This window comes from Epinephelus fuscoguttatus, linkage group LG10 (assembly GCF_011397635.1).
Source record: "Epinephelus fuscoguttatus linkage group LG10, E.fuscoguttatus.final_Chr_v1".
Taxonomy (NCBI): domain Eukaryota; kingdom Metazoa; phylum Chordata; class Actinopteri; order Perciformes; family Serranidae; genus Epinephelus; species Epinephelus fuscoguttatus.
Genome location: NC_064761.1, coordinates 29,941,826 through 29,963,674, shown reverse-complemented (window position 1 = coordinate 29,963,674; position 21,849 = coordinate 29,941,826). Strand labels below are relative to the sequence as shown.

Genomic DNA, 21,849 nt, shown 5'->3' with positions numbered 1-21,849 from the left:
CCTGTCGGTCACAGAGGAGTCTCATTTTCTTCTTTTTTTTCACAACAGAGAAATATTGAGAGAGAAGGTAAAATATCAAAGAAAATCTAGACTATTGAATAATGTAGTAATAAGACAGCTTTATTATTCGCTTTGTGGTTTGAGATCAAGGCCTGTTTGACATCACATCTAAAAGGTTTTGTGATGTTGCCTGTCACGTGCTGTAAGTGCTGTCTAGGACCATTATGAAGGTGAAAATGCAAGTGAAATGCGAAGGGTTGGTGTTACTCAGCAACCCTATCAAACCACTGCAGATGTGTTACAGTCATTTTGTGATCTGACATGGAAAACTTTTGCAAGAGGCTACTGTTTTATTTTTTACTGTTTTAGTTGCCTTCCTACCGCATATGCAATTTTGTTGTTACTTAAAAGGATACTTACCCCTCCATCTTACGGGCGGCCAAATCTCTCAGCTCAAATTTCACTGTATGATGCAAAACACTGGGTCTTTTGCTCGAACTACAGATTGCATGTCCGCATTTTTTTATGCCCACCACCACAGACACAAAGTGTTTGGAAGGGGCTTAAGAGAGAGCTGAACCTCTCTTGCTCTTTCTCTCAAACTTAGAGCAAATTCAAACTGTAAAACTAGGCAGTGCTGATCAAATATAAACCAAGCTTCTGTTACTGCATTGCCTATTTCTGACCTAAAATGTCTTCAGAAACATATTTTAGTGCCCTGTTTGGCTGTAATAAGAGAACTTGTGAACAGGAAATGGGACTGTTTTCTGTATATTACAAATGGAGGATGAAAGTACTGAGATCAAACAATAAAATTAAGCAGGGCTAATAAAATATGATCCAAGTTTCTGCTACTGTGTTGCCTATTTCTCAGCTCAAGTGTTTTCAGAAACGTATTTTCTGCTTACTGTGGTGTTTACTTTGTTGCCACTCGGCAGCCATATTGTTTCCACATTCAAAATGAACGAGCTTGCAATACGTCACCCACCAGTGTGAGCGTTCATTTATACTACTGGTAGTTGTAGGTTTCATACCTCTTAGCAAAAGCGAATGCCACAGCCCCCTTTTCTCTGTTTTCTCCGGTCATGTTGCACCATGCAACTTTCCACTGCAAAGACAGCTCAGTTTTATAAAAAAAAAAAAAAAAAAAAACATTTGTCCAGCAGTGAAATACTTCTCTGAGTGAAATGATGCTTGCAAAATATTAAAGAAATGAAGGCAACATATATACACTGCTTAAAAAAATTAAGGGAACACTTAAATCACACATCAGATCTTGATGAACGAATTATGTAAGTTGGACTACCTGTGCAGCCTGATTGGGCTGCAGATGTGGCCTCATGCTACCAGTAGTGACAAGGACACTAGCAGAACACAAAGCTAGAGAAGAATCAGTCAGGAAGGATAAGGAGAGAGCAACTGTCTGTGGCCACCACATGTAAAACCATTTCCTTTCTGGGCGTTGTCTTGCTTTTGTCTCTCCATTGCACCTGTTGTCACTTTCATTTGCACCAAAGCAGCTGAAACTGATCACAATCACTTGTGCTTTCTACATGGACAGATTGGTGTCCCTGAAGTTTAACTGACTTATACTGTGACCATTTTTGTTTCATTAACCACCTCTCTAATATTATTCCATCTCCTGCAGAGTCCTGACAGAGTTGGTATCCAAAATGAAAGACATGCAGATGGATAAGACAGAGCTGGGCTGCCTGCGAGCCATCGTCCTCTTCAACCCAGGTCAGCTCGGCCTCCTGCCACTCTTCCCTTTTAACACAATATGTTCAAGAGCAAGAACACCTAAGAAGAGAGGTTTATCCGCATTTTGATTTGCTCTGCTAAGTGAGGTAGATTGTGGAAAGGTTCATGTGTGTGTGTACTTTACAGTGCATAATGCTGCATCTGAAGGGACTTCACTATGAACTCATGTATTTTTACCAGCAAAGATATTAAGGCTTTGAGATATTGTGGATTCAATGTTTCGTTAGTGTAACGTGTGGCCTGACTGTTTGTTTCAGATGCAAAAGGTCTTTCAAACCCACCAGAGGTTGAGGGGCTGAGGGAAAAAGTTTACGCCTCATTGGAGTCGTACACGAAACAGAAATACCCAGACCAGCCTGGCAGGTAGGAACTGCATTACAGCACGGCATCAATCAATGTCAGACGCCGCTGTTTAACTGTTGCTTTGGCTTGTACCTACCAGTGAAGATTGCTTTACATTACTGCATCACTCCTACATGCCTTAAACACTTTGGCTTGCTGCAGCATAAGATTTAAAAGCACAGAGGCCGGTAGTGTGCTCGCTCATAGAAAATGGTTGCAACTGATTATTTTAAGTTACTGTTAAATAACATCAACAGATGATGTGAAATACAAAAGATACATTGTTAATTTGCTTCGGCTGTGGACACTTTCAATTGTAACCGACAGCACTAAAAAAGATCAAATAAATTAAATATCACTCAAATTAACCCTTAAAAACCTAGAGCCATTTTGTCACCTGACTCTCCTGTATTTATGATTTCCTTGCTCATTCTAGCAGTCAGCATTGAGTGCCATACATCATTTTATTCAGAAGAACCTGAAATTTCAGTCTAACTCATTGAAAGATACAATTTCACATTTGCTTTGTCTGATAATGGATAAATTTGACAGAATTTTTAAAAAAAGGGCTGTAAAAATTTGGTATTTTTTTGTTTTTTACTGTGAACACAAACAGAACCTCGTGAAGTTTTGTTTTTTATATTTAGAAAATAGTAGTTAGATGTTTTTGACTTCCAAATAAATTTTGGTCTACACCTAACCTTCCCTTAGCAAGTTACAGCCAGTTGTAAGATTGTCCAGGGTGTTTTCCAGTGAAAACAGGTGTATTCATATATTTTATTTACTGACCATGCAGATATGTAAAAGAAAAATTCAGAGCGTAGATAGAATAGAATAGAAAATGTATGTATCGTAGTGTAACCAAACAAATGCTGCATTAAAAAATGAATTACTGGATTCAGAATTTCACTTAAAGTAGGACGTATTAGCAGTGGTAAATAGTATTTAAACATCATAAGTAAAAGTTGTCATGTATAAACTACAGATGAGTTCAAATGTATGTAGGATTTTTAAGCGTAGGTGGTACTATATACATTAGTATACATAATTTATAGATTTTCTTATGTATATACATCAAAAAATATATAATGTACAGCTGTATCATAAATGTGGTGGTGTAATATTTCCAAATGAAATATAGTGCAATCAAAAAACTTTGAGTATGTAGTCTAATAAAATTGAAATATAAGATAACATAAGTGTTTTGAGAACAAAATTTTAGCATTTTATTAAATAGATTTACTAAACATGATAATGATTTTCTACATAATAGAAAATGATGATTACACCAGTTTGTGTCTCAATAATTGGCCCTTTCCTCTTCCCTCCATCCCTTTCTGCAGGTTTGCCAAGCTGCTGCTCCGCCTGCCCGCCCTGCGCTCCATCGGCCTCAAGTGTCTGGAGCATCTGTTCTTCTTCAAGCTGATCGGGGACACGCCTATCGACACCTTCCTGATGGAGATGCTGGAGGCGCCGCATCAGATCACATGACACCAGTCCCCCTCCCTTCCCCCTGTATATACTCCCACATTGTCAGCGATATGAAGACGGAATTTAAAAAGACTTGATTCAAATTGTAAAACAGCTTATTTTGTACCAAGCGAAACATTGTAATTAAAATTGAAAAAGTATTTTGAGGTTGCGGGGAGGGTGGAGTCTTGAGACGGAGGATCAAGTACACTGTCAAAATGAATTCTAATAGAATTGTTAACAGATTTATTTTGTAAATAGATAATTTCAGGTGTTCGTTTGAAAGCAGCCCAATGCAATTTGAAAAAAGAATCATATTTTATTCAAAGAGGAATTGTATAAAAACAGAAACCATCCACGCATTTCTTAAAACACATTTGAGAATTCTTACAGAATAAAGTTATTTAAAAATTTTACCTGAAATGTGTTGTTTCTCTTGTCTTTTTTTGTTACTGTGTCATATATTAAAAAATTGCCTCACAGTTAGAGCGAGAGGGATTTGGGTTTTTGAATCCAAATTCATTTTACTTCTCTCTTGATAATGTAAAACTGCATCTTTGTTAAGTGACACTAAAGCAACACAAGGGAATTTCTTTAAAGGTTTAGCTCCTCGTGTGCAGGATTTACTGGCATCTAGTGGTGCAAAACTCATAACAGCTCATTCTAAGGTAGTGACACAACAATTTTTATTATCAGGCGATTATAAATGACATATATAAATGACTATATGATATTAATGAAAAACATAGCAAGGAATATAATATATTTCTGCAGATATGCCCCCAAATCCTTCACACTGGAGCTTTCAGGCTGGAGAATAGGCCTATAGATTAATCAGTGGTTGAGAAAATGTTTAATACATTATTAAAACATTAATAAATCCCAAATATTTAAAGTAAGTAGAGTAAAATATTTATATAATTTGGTGGTAGAATGTACATTTTATTGGTGTGCTCAAAATCATTTGCTGGGCTGAGATGATGATAATTATGAGGACAAAGATGATGGTGGTCTAGTTTAACGACCGTTGTCCCTTCTTTGTATTTCCCGCAGTTGGCCACCAGATGGCGTCCACACAGTGCAAACACCTCTCACAGACGCTGCTTCATAGCATGTTTGATATTCCTGAATACATGGTTCCAGTCTGACAGACTAACAGGACTCAACATGAGGGCCTCTGCAGGCCTCAACACCAGAAACACCTTTACTCCTCATCACATAGACTTGAGGTGGTGTAAAGACTGGTCATGGTGATATTACATAATTGTATAAATTTGAATGTAAATTTAAAAATGAACAAAGCAACAAAATGTGGAACAATGCGGAGTTCAGGGGCGTAGATATAGACAGTGCAGGTGGTGCGATTGCACCAGGGCCCCTGGGGTGGAGGGGCCCGTAGAGAGAACAGGCCTTTGCAAGTGACTCATATTGCCACCTTGGAAATATAGCAAGCCCTTTTTTTATTATTATTATTATTATTCTTTAAAATAACCAGTAGCCAAAACAAAATTATATGCTTTTGCTATATAAGCTATAACATCTATAAATATACTAAAAACTATACAATAAAGTGATTTATTTCTTACTTTCTTTGATATTTTGTCAGATATGCAAAGATGATTGCTGAGTAATGTGTATGTTGATGTTATCCAGTGTCACTTCTCTATTTGTGTCAAGACAATACATGCATGATAGCGTACATGATGGCCCTTCATCATAGTGTGCCGTGGGGCCCATCGTAACTTCCTTATGCCACCGATGGAGCCAGACCTATAAACTGGGCAGGCCGATACACTGGCTTATTCTCAATATTGTTATCAGTGTATATGTTGTCTGATAAGTAATTGGGACATCAACATCTGAGATTCAGACACTAAAAAATAGATTAAAAAAAAACTGAAAAAGCAAAATTATGACAATATTTGATTTTTATTTTCAGGAATTTCATGATTTTTTATCGATTTTTTAATGTTTAAATTGATAGAAGTCCTTTTTTCTTAGGTATATAATGTCAGAAATCTATTTTTTTTTTATTCTCAAGTATCAATATTGTCTTTTATTACTATTTTTTCTACTATTTTCCATTTATTTTTGTTTACTATATCTGGAATAAAGTTTGTAAAGCATCTATCTATCTATCTATCTATCTATCTATCTATCTATCTATCTATCTATCTTGAAATCCCTTTAAACGTCTGACCTTTAACCTGCACACTTAACTTCCTGAGCACTTTATGCATTAGAGCTTCTTAATGCAAAACAAAACAATCGCTTCATGTGCGTCTCTGGGAACTTTGTGGCATCCAGTGTGGGGAGGGAGTGAGACAGAGGGACAGAGGGAGGGGGGAGGGAGAGGTACCGGCACCTGCACATGGAGGAAGTCTCTGTCTGTCTGTCTCTCTCTCTCTCTCTCTCCTTCCCGTTCACTCCTAATAGGATAATTGATAGAAAGCCTAAATAGTCAATACCGGTGGACTCAGAGAGGTCGTCGGAAGCTCTGTGGAGAAACTTTGATGCGCTGCTGCTCGGAGCAGCAAGTTGCAGCAGCGGGACTCTGAGCGCCGGAGATGCTCTGAGAGGAAGAGCTGAAGAGTTGAGGACCAAAACATTTTTCTACCGCCTCCAATCTCGCGCTTTGCAGGTATGAACTCCTCAAACTTACATAAGTGTATTTAAAATGTTAGTTTCCAATAGTCAGTTTCCTCCAAATATTCAAAATAAGTGGAAACTTATTTTAATGTGTCGTCAGGGGGCTGTAGTGGTGGATCAACTGGCTTTATGTTTAAGTGGGTAAAACTTAATGACATGATTATGTCAGTGAAGCTTAAGTTAGTAATACATTTTTAATTTGACCTGAGATGTTTAATTTTCAGCACTATTTTTGGCACATGGTCATCAAATTAACTTAATATTTCCTCAGTTTAAACAACAATTAAAACATAATGAGGTCTAACTCTGTAATACCCATTTTTTAAACAAATAAAGACCCTGTTTAAGCACTTTTTAATCCTATTATAACGAGTTAAAGTCGCATTTTTAATCAAACCCTCCATCAAACTTTGCTCCAGCCAAATTATAGCCAATATTCGAGCCCCGTCCTGCTGATTGGAAAAGTGTCCCTAATTAAAGGATTTCCCCATCATTGCAGATATGGATCAGAGGGCAGTGTGTGCCGGATGCCACCGGCTGATCAGAGACAGATTCCTGCTCAGAGTCACTGACGGCCTCTGGCATGAGGAGTGTGTGCGGTGCGCGGCGTGCGGGGACGCGCTCAGGAACTCCTGCTTTCTGCGGGACCGCAAACTTTACTGCAAGCGGGACTATGCAGAGTAAGTGCTGAGATCCAGCTCTTCATTATTGTGAGTTTGTCCTGATGTTACAGCTGAAATCATAAAACACTGACGCATACATGTTAGTTTCCCACTCTGTCTGAGAGGCTCATCTGCAGCTGCAAAGAGGGCAGGTTAAGCACATCTGATTTGATATTGTAATGCCAGTTGATGTTTTGCATTAAGAAATACAATTTAATTTAACTAATAAAATATATTAAAAATGGAAAAAATATGGATTTTATGGGCTACCAATGTCAGGTGACTGTCATATTTTTCACTGATTTAAAGTCTGTGCAAAAAGACAATTTAATTTAATGAGAAAAAAATATGTATATATACTTTTAAAAAAAAAATTTCATTATAGTTTGTAAGAAAATTTCTGCTAAAATTAATAAAATATTTTAAAAATAATCACATAGTTGCACCTCATCTTGATGTCTTGTATAGATAGAGGATTATAGACAGTATAATTTAGTTGGGTTTTTTTCCTAGTCCTGTTTTGGCTGTGATACGTGCAGATTTGTTGCAAATACACTGCCAACATTATAGTTATAGTTATAGGAAAAACACATAATGTTGTTTTTTGCAGCTGTATTGTACTTTAAAGTTTCTTTTAGGGCATTTATTTTATTTGATTTTATCCATTTTATTTTATTTTATGGCCCGCGGTCCAAAAATTGCTGTGCGTTATTAAGGCAATTTTGACAACGGAACCCTTGTCCAGATCTGACCTTGACTAAGAACGTGTGTGTGTGTGTGTGTGTGTGTAAGAGAGAGGGACTAAGAATGAGAAAGAAAGTGAAGAAAAAAGTGATTTTTCTTTATAGTATTCCATATTTTCTTGCCTAGTTTCACAAACTATACACATGGGTACATTGTGTTGCTTACAGGAAAAGCATTGTGTTACATGTGTGTTTTTGTGCACGTGTAGTTGTACATGTGCGTATATGGTGTAAGCTGCCTTTCAGGGAACTTGGCACGATGCACTAAGAGAACAAGGTGACTGTAGGAGGAAGGGGTGGCGAGGGAGCTGGAATGTGAGAACACTATTGCATAGTGTACATCCACACACACACACACACACACACACACACACACACAAAGAGACAGACACACACACACACACACACAAAACAACACGGTCACACCTTCACACACACATACAGCATGCACACGCGCAGCACACAACCAGGGGTAGAGCTCAACTGACACATTGTCAAAATGTGTTAAAATTTCGAGGCCCATTGGCGTGGCAACTGCAAGCTGGGGACAACATATGGTCTCGTCGATGAGGCGGTCCCCCCCTAAAAACTCCCACCATCATCACCCATCGCTGCGACTCCCTCCTACCCACCCACTGCCACGGCCTCATCCCCTCATTCTTCCTCCAAAACACCTAAAAGAGAGCCAAGACAAAAACTGCTCGCCCTAACAGGCAGCAGCTCACATTATTTCTGAACAATTTAGTGACGGTCGTTCTGCCAAGCAGGCTGGGAAACAAGAAATGTTATACATACTGGTCCAAAATGCTCCCCGCCATCATGTTCCCAGTCAACTAAATCACACTGCAGTAGTGTTGGAGGCCTGTGTGAGCAGAATAATCCTTTAAAACATGCCATTTCTACAATAACCAAGCACGAAAGTTAACATTTTAACTGGCATTTTGACGAATACATACAAATCAGAGTGGATTCTTGTAAAAACACACAGTTCAAAGTGCTTGGCGTGATCAGTGCAGATCATAGCACTTGGCTGAAGCGCAGAGAAAAAAGGGCAGAACTGAGAGGTAATTAGGAGAGTAGAGCCATATGTCAGAAGGTCTGGTGCATCCCGACAAGAGAGCAGTGAGGATGGTGTGAACTTATTTTGGGGGACAGTGCGCTCCATGAGCCCTGGCGTTATGTGCCGCAGCATCTGGAAAGCTCTGCTCACAGCAGCCCCAGTGTCGAGCAATGGGACAACGCCCAGCCGACCGTGAGATATCTGACCTGACCAATTAGCAGGAGGCCTGGTGCCAGAGCTCTGCCTCTGAGGTCTTACGTCTCCACCTCTCTGCCCGTCCTGTCTGGGGTTATGACATCCTATAACGCACCAGCACCACTTTTGTCCATGATGAGGGTTTTAAAAAGTGTGCCAGTGTTTGTCTCGTGGTGCAAACTGTGTTCTGCTCCCTCCCTTCTTTTCATCCAGGACGAGTGTGAAGCCAGCTCATAAGTGACGATTATTCCATACTGTGACAACATTTGTCTCCTACCACATGCTGCATCTTCCGTCTGAATCTAGCCATTGTTTTTCTTTTGCTCGTGTGGTAAATAGATACCAGCCTGTTCATGGAAGCTAAAAGACAATAATGCCTGTATGTGAATTTCCCTTAGCAAAGTCGTTTATACTTTATTAGTCCTCTTCACTCCAAATTTTATCAGTGTTGCTTTTATTACGTAATCCAAGAGGCTGTACATAAACAACATAACATACATAAACTTGCATTAGTGGACTGAAATAAAGTATCAGATAAATTAAATTAAAAAGTGTGAGAAATATTCACCTTTTTCCAGATATGTAACCATCAATAGACGTATGCTCTGTGTTACAACAGATAACAGGGAGTTCTGAGCATGATCATAAATGCTATATCCATTAAGCCTGAACAGATCAGCAGATAATCAATACAGCTATTCTGATTTTTAGGGCTGTTTGACATGAGTTTGAATGCATATGCATCAGTAAATGGACCAGTTTAACCTGTGCGACTTTAAGCTCATGAAGTACAGCACCAGAATGTGAAGATTTTTGGAATAACGTGATTTAGAGGATGGATAACTGAGTGAATTCTTTTAGTGACCAAATATGTTTCACATCACGATGTCTTGAGGCAGAATTGTTTTGCCTTTATGATTTTACTTACTTCTTTATGAGTTCAAACACGACAGTGAACTCAAGTGTTAAGTGGCATTTACAGAAACTCATTAATACCCAGTGGCGGATCTTCGTATAGATGGCTGCGTAAGATGCCCCACCCATCCCCCCTGCAAAAAAACTGTCCTTAAGATTTACTTGTGTTGATTTCTCATTAGCTCTTGTTCTGGATTGTAATTAGAAATGCATGATACTGGATTTTTTGCCGATATCCAATATGCTGATATGTTACAACTAATTTGACCGATGACCGATACCAATATCGATATATCCAATTTTTTCCCTACCTAATTTTAGCGATCCTCAAGTCTCTTCTGTAGGTAGATACCAATGACGTGCCGGTATTATCATGCGTCCCTATTTGTAATAAATAGGATTAATAAAACAGATAATAATATTTGTTTTGGGCAGGGGGTGAGGGGTGGTTCGGGCTTGCCTCGGATACCAAATGTGCTAGATCTGGCTCTGGAAAAATCATTGGCAATACTCACGATGGGACACTGACGTATGACAGATAACCACTGGCGCTTTTCTGAATTTATCACCTCATTAATGATTACTTTATCTACAAGATTGGATGGATTTACTTTCTTTTGGCCATCCTTGATGAATTAATACATTTATATTAACATTTTTGTATGATTTCATATATATAAAAAAAATCAGTATTCAGGAATAATATTAATGATAATCTATGGCAAAATTTTATTTTGTGACACAACAACACATTTAAAGATTGTTTGAGATATTGGTGATAAATATTCCTGACATGACTGCATTGTAATTCATCTCCTTTTGCTTTCCTGACCCGTAGTTGTCACAAAGGACACACAATACACACGAAAGACTGTACTGTAATTTAATGATGCAGTATGCAAATTCCTGTCTGACAATGTGATGTTGAGGTTGCTCAGATTGTCAGTGGATTAAGATTGGCTAAACGGTTCAGTGGACGGGTGGACTGGACAGCAGATTGGTCGTCAGATCAGCGGTGTGACTGGCGGTGCACTTGACCCGCAGATCTGTATCTGATACACGGCCTCTGTTAGCATGCGTGTTGAGCAAAGGATCCAGGTTAACCTGATCCAGAAACAAGATCTGCCTCTCTGCATGTCCACCAGACCAGCAGTCTGTCTGCCAAAGGTCACTACTGGAGTCAGGGCGAGAACAATGAGAAAGGAGGGCTTGCTTTGCGGGCTTTGAATAAATGTGTGTGTATGGTGTGTGTTTGTGTGTGTGTATTTTGGCCCAACACTCATACAGTGCATCTGCCTTGAGAGTGGCTGACCCTGGCCATGTCAGTGTGGAGGAGTGCTGGATTTTGCTGACTTATTTGTCTGTAATGATCTTGTCACTAATTGCCATGTCTAAATCCAGCGTGACTGAGTGTTCCCGCTCTCCTGGCAGAGCCTCTGGGCCAATCATGTCAACGGAAACTCTGAAATATTAAACACCTCAAGCTGCTCCATAAGTATTGGAGGTACTCTTACCTTTGCATTAACAACGCTTACTGTAAGAATACTGGGTACGATGAGACGAACTGGACAAGGCGCATAATGGAAAAGCGATTCTCGAAACATGAATGATCTCACAACATTAATGCCCATAGTTTCTTCCTCACTGACATCAAGCATTAGCATCAAACTGACACATTAAATCAAGGGCTTTGCCGTATCACAGAAACCCAGAAACATTCCGGGTATTTCCTCCGCCACACTTCCTTTGAAAATGTTCGTTGATGCATCTTGTGTTGCCACAGGAATGCACATACCACAGACGGTATGTTGGCCATATTAAAGCGCATACCATTGAGGCCGCGCGGCAGACGACTTGGACGGGTCAAGCAGCCCGACTGACCCTCCTGAGCTGCTGGGAATGGGCTTTACCGTTTCCCTAGCGACCCCACAGCAACAATGAGAGGTCCCAGCAATGTTTGTCTTCAGGATGTTGCAGCTCCAGACCTTTTGACAGGGATGTCTCAACCTGCGTGTTTGCTTTATGTTTAGTCTGAGGGTTCATGTGTTTGTAGATATTGTGCTTAATTTCTACTTTACATATTATCCAAAACCATAGGGGTAGATTTCAGGGGGGACACGTTCCCCAAAATACTTAACACGTCCCACGTCTCTAGAATAGAACTTTAATCATGACAAAATACAAGACATTTACTCCGTAACTTGGTGCAGAAGAGGCACAAATCGGTGCATAAGACTTCACCAGAATGCAGAAAATTAAGTGTTTAATACTCAAAATTTTCTTGCGGAGGACCCCTGAGCCCTCTGTTTCATATGTGTCCCCCCAAATGTTGAACAAAACCTTTGTGTCACCTGAAAGTTCATGTGAAATCTTTAGTAGGAGTTGATTTATGGAGAACACTTATAGTTAATATCTGTGCCTGTTTTCCTTTATGTCAAGACTGCTTTAGGCATAAAAGTGCCACACCACAAAAAGAAATGTTTGTGGTGTGTAATTTATTTGTCTGGGTGGTCTCATGACGCAGCATAATTTTAAAAAAAAATTAATAACATCTGTTTGAGATGAAATACATAAATGAACAATTTAGTTATTGACTAAAATGACTGTAAAAATAAAGTTTAGCATAGAGATTTTCAAATGAAACACACATGGCTGTGGTTCATCATATCTGCAGTTCAAATATGCTTAAAATCCTCCCACCCATCCCCACAATAGATTGATGAAAATGTAAAGAAAAAAAAATTATGTCACAACAGGCAACCACGCACTACAGTCTGAAATAATCCTCAGCAAATGTAATCATAATCATATGATTAATCATGATCATTACCATATGGTTTGTGCCTCTCTCTATGTCATTACTTTTAAATGTTATAAAGTGGAAAACTAGAAAGAAAAGAATGAGTGTTATGCAGGCTATATCACTGTGGACTGTTCTAGCCTTTGTAAAGTATTATTATATCATAAAAAGTCATAAAACGTAAAAAGTACGAAAGAAAGTAAGTAAAATTTATTTATATAGAAAGAAACAACAGAGACAAAGTGACTATGTGAGCCACATAATGAAAAGTGCACAACTTGCAAAACTATTTGCACACGCACAACAAGAAACCACAAAACAGAAAATTTGTAATAATACAGCTCTGGTGCATTCGTAACCGTAAGTTACCCACACGCCTGTCTAAACAGGTGTGTCTTTATAGCTGCCTTTTAAAAGAAACCACTGAGTCAACAGACTGGAGGGGAGCAGGCAGAGCATTCCAAAATGTAGGTGCTATGGCCGCAAAAGCACGATCACCACGTGTCTTAAGGCGAGTGCGCAGGACAGACAACAAATTTAATTTAATTTATTTGATCGAAGAGAGCGAGCTGAAGAATATGGGTGAAGTAGTTCAGCTACGAAGGACGGAGCCTGACCGTATAATGCTCCTTGAAATGGCACTGAGTCATCAAAACTTTGAGAAATGCTCTAAAATGGTCCGTTTAGCTGCTAGTCTCTACACAGTTTCTCCTGGGAATTTCCCCAGAACCCCCTTGAGGGTTAGGTCATAGAGGATGCGCCCTCTCAATGTTATATAGGTGGTTACGGCCCTGCTTAAAGGCCATTTATTATTCTGTTATTTAGGGTATTTTTGTGCACATTTGCTCATGAGTAGTTGCAATGACATTGAGTTCCTTTTTTTTTAGACTAACCTCTAATGCCACTACTAATTTGTAATGGCTAAAAAGTAGTAAAAAGAAAATACAATGCCCAGCTTGAATCAGTGATATATGTCGACTGTCCTTATGGACTGTTTGAAGTATTTTCATGTGAAAACAAAAACATGGAGAAAAAAAAAAGCTGTCACTTTCTCATGCCTCTGGGCTGACTGGTCTGGTGACCCAGTCAGGTCTGGAGACAAACGCCAGCTCCAGAATGATGACGCATCATCCTGCGTGACAGACCCAAAATGCCGCGGTGCCAGCCAGCGGACAATGGTCCTGCTGCTTGGGGGCTGGCTCTGTCTTTGTCCCGCTCTGGTTAAGCAGACTTAGGGATAATTCCGCGGATAATTCATGGGACCGGCGGCTCAGCCTCTCCCACCGGGACATCTGATTCCCCCCCTCTGCCTGGAGCCATGGCCTGCCGAGAGCTTTTCTCCTGCCTCCCCAGGAGCACAGCCTCGGACAAGGCAGCCGGAGCCACGGCAACAGTCTCTGAGGCTAAGCCCACCAGTCCTGGTTGCCAGGCGCTAAGATGCACACCCGCCAAGCTAAGGGTATGTGTCTGAGTGGTCGGGGCAGGAGGAGGAGGAGGCAAGGGGACAAGTCAGGTTGGCAGTTCTTTTGAGTGACAGCTCGACTCAGCAACATTCCCCAAGTCAACCAAGCTTTTTTTTTTCTCACAGAGTCTCTTCTTACTGAGGTGTGAGGGGTCCTCAAGTGTCTCAGCTTATACTCAAGCTCCAGGCAGCCAAACAAAAGCACCACTCTCTGTTATGTACTAAGTTCTCACAATTTCCTCCCTTCTGTTTCACCTCCACCCGCCTGTTCCTTTTCTCCAGTCTGTTTGCAGTGCGTTGTGGGGGTTGTGCAGAGGCCATCTCTCCCACAGAACTGGTGATGCGTGCAGGGGCCGCTGTGTTCCACCTGCGCTGCTTCACCTGCAGCGTTTGTTCCTGCCGCCTGCAGACTGGAGACCACTGTGTCCTCAGGGAGGGACAGCTACTGTGTGCCAGAGACGACTACCACCGGTGTGTGGCCAGCCCGACCTCCTCCGACACAGGTACAGGATGCGTGTACAGTGTGTGTATGTGTGGTGTGTGTATACATACATACTACTCACATGGTCAAAACTGACCCAATGCATTTGTAACAGGGTCAGTTATACAGCAGTAATATGTGTAACAAAGTCAAATGTACAGTTGTAATATTAACTATTATAATTACACATAATTTGTTTTAGTTGTCATTACCTGACATGCTTAGGCCTTCATAGTCAATATGTGGAATGTTTGATGCTCAGTTTCTATACCCCTACATTCACCTTTGGGGGTGTCCCACACCTATAAAGAGGTGTCTCCTGCCTTACCGCTTCCCTTTTTATGTTGTACTCAATGGGAGATGGGCTCAAGTTATGTGGTAGGAATTGACGGAGGACTGTTTTTACCTCTTGCTGTCAAAGTTGTCAGGAGTTACTGGAGATCACCTCCAAAGATATCCACAGTGTGGGCCTCTTCATATCAGCATAACGCAGACAACACTAGAGTCCACTGGTTACACATAAGTGAGTTAGAAAAGACATAAGAATAAGTTGTTTTGACCCAGTGTCAGTATATTTATATATCTAACAGTTGGGTTATTTACCCAAACTAAAATAAGTATGGTTGCAAACTGTTATGTTCAAGTGTACCGCTTACATGTCACTGTTGTTGTCAAGAAAATTAACAAATGTAACTACAATTCCTAATCTGCATATAACTAAATGCAGATGATGCACTTCTCTTAGCTTGAATTTTCCCTTTTCTCTTCTTTATGTGAATGACTTTTCAATTACGTCTGCCCGTTAGGTAAAAGCGATGATGAAGAAGAGGAGGAAGAAGAGGAATCTGGGAGGGTCACAGGCAGACGAGTTAGATCAGAAGATCTGGAGAGCAAACGTCCCAAAAGGCCGCGCACTATTCTGACCACTCAACAGAGACGGACCTTTAAAGCTTCCTTTGAGGTCTCATCCAAGCCTTGTCGAAAGGTAAAGTGTTAGTTCTGTGTTCACCAAGGATGTACAGTTGACAAGTATGTGGTAGTCCCTGCCTTAATCCACAGCTATGATATTACACAGGCTTCGTTGCACTATGTACGATTTAGTGAGGATATAACGTAGACCAGTCTTAGAAATGAGCATGCAGTGATATAATTCTACAGGAGAAGTTATGTTTTTTAACAAAATAATAGTTGTGTCATCATTCTGAAATGTGGGCATAAAACCACTGAATCATATCATGCTTTACAGTAAGACATAACTCTTCAGTGTAAAAAATATAACAGTTAGCCAGAGGTGTAGCAAGATTTCAACCATCTACTGTGGTGTAATAGTATAGTAGTGCTGTACTGCTGCTGGGCAGATGGGTAGATATGCTACAGCAATCCAGGCACTAGAAGAAAATATTGACTTTGCACGTTTCTGCAAACCACATACACATTACATTTGCATGTTTTATATGTATCATATGAATTATTCTAAAGTAACGGAATATATAAGCTTACTTTTTCATCTGAGGAGGGAGGAGACGATGGACAGTGTGTCACCTAAGCAAGATTCCTGCCAAGCTGCAGAAAAGCTCAACAAACAGCAAAATCAGTTGTGTTTTGGCGACCTATAGTTGCTTTATAAGCGGATTTTTAGGCACCAAATGTGGGTATTTTTTAGCAACCTGTAGCAGTTTTTCCACCAGGTATTGTGCAACAAAAAGCAACATTGCTGCTTTTCTTGCTGCGATAGTTTCACAAAAGAGGGTTGTTTTTTACCAAGACAATGATGCGTTTCCTGCCAGGATTTTGCCCCCAAAACTGTCTTTTTAAAGCCAAAACGTGATCTTTTTCTAACCATAGCCAAGTGTTTTTGTGGCTAAATCAATGCCAACATTTTTTCCTGGTGATTTGGTTGGTTGTAGCCATGACTTCATTATTACAGCAGGTTTGACCTTAAAGAATACAAAAGTACAGACATGAACAAAACTGTTATTTCCCCCCCCAAAATAAATGTCATAAATACTTTATTCCTTCCCCTTTTTTGAGGCAACTTGGTGAAGCGATACAGTTTTGTTTTTAACCTTCAAGTGACCTCTTCTCTTTTTCTATTTTCCAATTTTTGCCCTCCCTTTCTTTCTCTCTCCTTCCCCTGAATCTTAATCCAAGGTAAGGGAGACCTTGGCAGCAGAGACTGGTCTGAGCGTCCGGGTTGTGCAGGTCTGGTTCCAGAACCAAAGAGCCAAAGTAATACACAGTGCACACACACACACACACACACACAGAGTCATATGCGCTACTAATAAAAGAACTCTTTCTGCACCGTGTTTGTATGCCAGAGTGGAAATCAGCCTGGTTATCTCTTCATACAGGAAACTGATGACATCTCACTGCGAGATCACTGTAGATTAAATCCCATATTTCCTCACAAAGTGGGCACATGTGTGGTTTCCCTCCTCCACTGACAGATGTCCTTTACCTCACTGTTAATACTTTGCAATTGAGTGAACACACTCGTACACCTGGGTGGCAGAGAGGGACTGTGTTGGAGTGAGAAAAAAATGGTTTACATTAGGCCTGTGGGTGAGATTAATGTCTGTTGGTGTGTGTGTTTTAAGATGAAGAAACTGGCCAGGAGACAGCAGCAGCAGCAGGAGCAGCAGCAGACTCAGGAGCAGCGCGAGCACTCATCACATCACACAGGTGTTGGAAAATGTTCTTCATTCCTCTCACGTGATATAATATCCTAAAGAAAACATTGGCAATGAGAAGCTCTTTGCTGAATACAGAAAACACTACTATATTTTACAACATTTAGTAAAAATATAATGAGTTTTTTAAAAGTATCTTTCAGCAGACACAATTAAATAATCATATTACAGGCAGGTGAGTCAGTTTGGTTTCTGAGAGAGATCTTGAAACATGTGCAACTTCTGAAAGCCACAGAAGTCTGTTAATGTAGCTCTAAAAAAGCTAAATAGCTATAGCAACATGACGGTTGCACAAGGCACAAAAGCTCACTGTAACAAATAGCAGTAAACACAGTCTCCTGTGTGTCTCCTGTGCCCCACAGCGCCCTCATGTGGCGGTTTGACCTCTGAGCTGGAGCACCTGGGGTCCTCGTACACCCACATTCAGCAGCAGCAGCAGCAGATGGGACTCACCACACTGGAGCAGCAGGACTATGACATGGACCCCTTCAGACAGGGCCTGACCCCACCTCAGATGCCAGGGGATCACATGCACCCCTACGGTAAAGACCTCAGGGCTGTCAAACCATGATGGAGAATTACATGTTTAGAGTGTTGTTCTACAAAGGTTCACGAATGGGTGGGACTGCCATTATTTTTGGCAATATGACATCATAACTTAAGTCAGGAGTTTATTATTTTAAAACGCCTGATAGTTGTTGTTTTTTCATATGTTGGATCCCGTTGATCTTTGATATTGTAGCGCTGTTTCCTGGGCTACTGCTCTTTCTCCTTGTGTGTTGTCTTTAATGTGTTTAAAATGCAGCTAATATTGACAAGAGGTCAGAGGTCAGCAAACATCCTTACAGTGTACTTACATGTCATCAGTCTGTTTGTGACTGTTGGGATAAAGTTGGGTCAAAGGTCAGAGGTGGTCAGACTGGTACAGCAGAGGCTGAGATATCCTAATTTTCAGTCTTTACATCCTACATTTTCCATAATGCAACTCCACCCTGATGACATCACTAGGGTCGTTTCTTCACACTTTAGAAAGCTCCCTCCAAATCACAGAAGACTTAATACAACTGTTTTTAAAGACCGAGTAGAACTCCTCTCCTCCTTATGACTAAAATTGGCATAGCTTTAAAAAGGTGATCAATGATGTTGTGTCTTTTTCAGGTTTTAAGGGTCTGTACGGGGAGATGGACAGAGACCCTCTGTGTCATGTGGCTGACAGCGACTGTCTGTCTCTGGGTGACTCCTCTCTGCTCACCCCTATCGACCGCCTCTACTCCATGCAGGACTCTTACTTCACCTCCTGAGGTTGGAGGTGGGACTCAGTGAAAAGTGGTGTGTCTTCCTCACTCTGCATCGCTCTCCGGGCTCATCACTTATCTGTCTGTGCAACATAATGTCTAAAATAAATGTTGGTGTTGTATATTTCTGCAAACTACGGATATGTTAGATTTTTACGTTTCATATGTAGCAGATAAGTTCAAACTTTACATTTCTTTACGTTTCCATTTTTAATTCCATGTTGCGACAAGGCTGTGGTTAATGTGTGGTTCGGTTTAGACACAAAACCCACTTGGCTAGGGTTAGAAAATCATCATATTTTGGGTTAATCACACAACATTTGGTTGCTTCAAACATGGCTGGACATGTCCCGGACTCTTGTAAAAATGTACCCACTTTTGTCACCACAATCACGGTTATAAATGTCACAAACTCGTTAAAAAAATACACATTTTTGTTGCTACAAACATGATTTGACATGTCCCAAACTCTCATTAAAAGATACTTGCTTTTGTCACTACAAACGTGGCTATAAATGTCCCGAACTCATTAAAAAATACTCACTTTTGTTGCTACAAACATGACTGGACATGTCCCGAACTCTCATAAAAAATACCTGCTTTTGTCACCACAAACACGGCTATAAATATGCCAAACTCTTTAAAACATACCCGCTTTTGCCATTCGAAAAATGACTAGATATGTCCCGAACTCTCGTAAAAAAAATTCTCACTTTTGTCACCACAAACGCGTCTATAAATGTCTCGAACTCATTAAAAAATACCCACTTTTGTTGCTACAAACACGACTATAAATGTCCCAAACTCATTTAAAAAATACTCGTTTTTGCAATTACACACATGGCTATAAATGGCCCAAACTCATTAAAAATACCCGCTTTTGTTGCTTCAAACACAGCTAGAAATGTCACATTATAAAAAAATGTTGGTCTCAAACGGTATTCTGCTGCTTTCTGCTGCTTGGGAGCTGTCTTACCTTGATGTGATGCCATCATCCTCTCCTCCTCCCGATGAGAAACTCAGCTCATATACATGGAATCTATTAACTATGTCATACAAATGTAACATATCCGTGGTTTGCCAAAAAGTACAATTCCAACATTTCCTTCTGGTGATTGGGCTGGTCTGTATCATGCACAAGATTGAGGAAGCGGTCAACGCCAGGGGGACGTGGGTACACTGTGATACCATGCAATATACCATGTGCACGTGCATATAAAGATGATTACACTACTGCCTCTTATGCTTTACAATCCCACTGTACAACACACAGGCTCCTGTGTATGCACGATACCATCAGACCTCTCCCACTATGTTTGAATGTTAGATCATGAGATCATAACTGCATCTACTAATGTAAATAGCTGTTTGGGTGTGTATTTGTATTTATTCTCACAATGTGTGTATGCCATTCATCTTGAATGAATCAACAATGATTAATAAATAATGGTTATGATACAGTGAATATTCAGTATAAAATGTGTGGCGTAGTGAGTATGAGGCACAGGCTGATCTATTATGAAGATGGGGTATTCATGCTGAGGGTTAGAGCTGGGTCAGTCCATCCTCGGTGCTTATCAGTCCAATCTAGGTGACAGGTCAGCGAGGCATCTTCCCCTGGCTGTTGGGTGGATCATCAGATTGTGAAACGCTGGGCTATGACAGCTGTATGGGTCAGTGGCAGGTAAGCATCACATCCACGCCGCCATCATCAACGCTCACATTGTGCTCCTCACGGTCAAAGGCCCTCGCTGCATTTTTCTGCCTTTTCCTTCCTCCAGTATAGAGGACAGGAGGAGGGGGGGACCACCCAGGCACTGTGCCCAGCTGGAATGCACCAATCCTGCTGAGGGAGGTTGAGAAAACCCAGGGTGGGGGCTCCAGACAACAGAGGGGCTGAAAGCTGTGTCAGGGGAGAATGCCCAGGGTGACACAGAGATATGAAGCCCCACTGTATGGAGTGCCTCCTTGCCCCAGCCGTGAACCCTCTCCTGGACCCATCTCATATTCCCCACTATGAAATCAGACCTTGCAGAGCAGAGAGCGCAAGTCAATGGTCAGGAACAATCTAACTGTCTGTCACCGTGGTATGCTACTGCCAACCAGAGCTAAAGAAGTGTGCAGCAGAGTATACCGAGTGTGTGTTTCTTTGAGTCTGCTTTTGTATCTGTGTCTGTATCTGCTCTAAGTGTCTGCTGGCATGCGCATGTGTGCATGCTCATGTGTTAGGAGGAACAACACTCTTTGTTGTTAGGGACTAAAGTATCATAATGTACTTCCTTGTATCTTCAGAGGTAGATGAAGGGAGAGAAGCCAGACTTAAATATCAGGGAAGGAAGCCAAGGTGGTCACCTGCAGGGCTTTTTCCCTTCTTGTGCGCGAGCCTGTGCGCAGTTGGCGCGCGTATACAGTTGCCAGCAGCCGTGGGTGGGATGAGAAAAATAATCAAACCGTGATCATACGGTCACAGCAGGTAGCAATAACCTCATTATTATTCTGACGGTAGCCAAACAGTTTCCTGTCGACAGTGTGGTTATTTATTGCACCCTTCATGCCAACCACAGGCCACAAACCCTCTGTCTTTTAACCGCTATAATTGGCTTCACGCTGTTGCAGCGCCAAGACAGATGCACACGCTTTGCTGAAGATGCTCCATTGGCTATTTCCACCACAAGTCTGGGGGTATACTATTGGCAGACACACAGGGAAGATTCTATACAGTAGTCACACAATAGGAACTCCATACTTAATTCAGACAATAGATTTTCACCTAAATCAGTAGTATAATTTATACATCAGCCCTAATATGAAACATATTCCAAAACTGTGTGAGTTACTGTGGGGGTGGTGAATTGCCCCTTAGTGTGGGATCAGTGCCCAGTGAGACACATTGAGCTGAGGCTGATAATGGATCACCTCCTCCCCAATCAGTGACAGGAGTTTCCTGGCCACTAAATGTGCTAAACTGACACTTCGTGGCAGTTTGGTAATCTCAGAGGGTTTCTGCCACTTCCCCACTTGACCCCACAGTATTGGTTCCTATGGGGGAGGTCAAATGTGGATAAACTGAGCTTCTAGGGAGGGCACCAGCAAGACAGGGTCACCTAATGCTTGACCAAATGACACTGGACATTGACAAAGAATACCCACCTGATCACATAATTTATACACGATACTGGGTGAAACACATGATGAAATAAAATAAATAAAATAAAATAAAAATTAAAAAAATAAATAATAAAAATGAATAATAACTAAATAAAATAATAAAATAAAATAAAATAAGATAAAATAAAATAAAAGGGACCATTCAACAACCAT

General features: G+C 40.8%; 2 protein-coding genes across 3 annotated transcripts in view; both read left to right on the top strand.

The window, feature by feature from the left end:
- rxrgb (retinoid X receptor, gamma b) overlaps positions 1 to 3,989 on the top strand; it is a 42,895-nt gene extending 38,906 nt beyond the window's left edge. For both annotated transcript variants that reach the window (XM_049587738.1, XM_049587737.1), the window contains exons 8-10: positions 1,649 to 1,740; positions 2,019 to 2,124; positions 3,447 to 3,989. In XM_049587738.1, coding sequence (XP_049443695.1) covers positions 1,649 to 1,740; positions 2,019 to 2,124; positions 3,447 to 3,594 — 346 coding nt within the window. In that variant the 3' untranslated portion in view covers positions 3,595 to 3,989. The remainder of the gene's footprint in view (positions 1 to 1,648; positions 1,741 to 2,018; positions 2,125 to 3,446) is intronic.
- Positions 3,990 to 6,310: 2,321 nt separating this feature from the next.
- lmx1a (LIM homeobox transcription factor 1, alpha) lies at positions 6,311 to 18,585 on the top strand. The gene is made up of 8 exons (XM_049588658.1): positions 6,311 to 6,359; positions 6,722 to 6,902; positions 14,342 to 14,562; positions 15,347 to 15,525; positions 16,692 to 16,769; positions 17,141 to 17,225; positions 17,596 to 17,775; positions 18,392 to 18,585. Exons 1-8 carry the CDS (start codon positions 6,311 to 6,313, stop codon positions 18,532 to 18,534), a joined length of 1,116 nt encoding a protein of 371 aa, XP_049444615.1. The 3' UTR covers positions 18,535 to 18,585.
- The last annotated feature ends 3,264 nt before the right edge of the window (positions 18,586 to 21,849 follow it).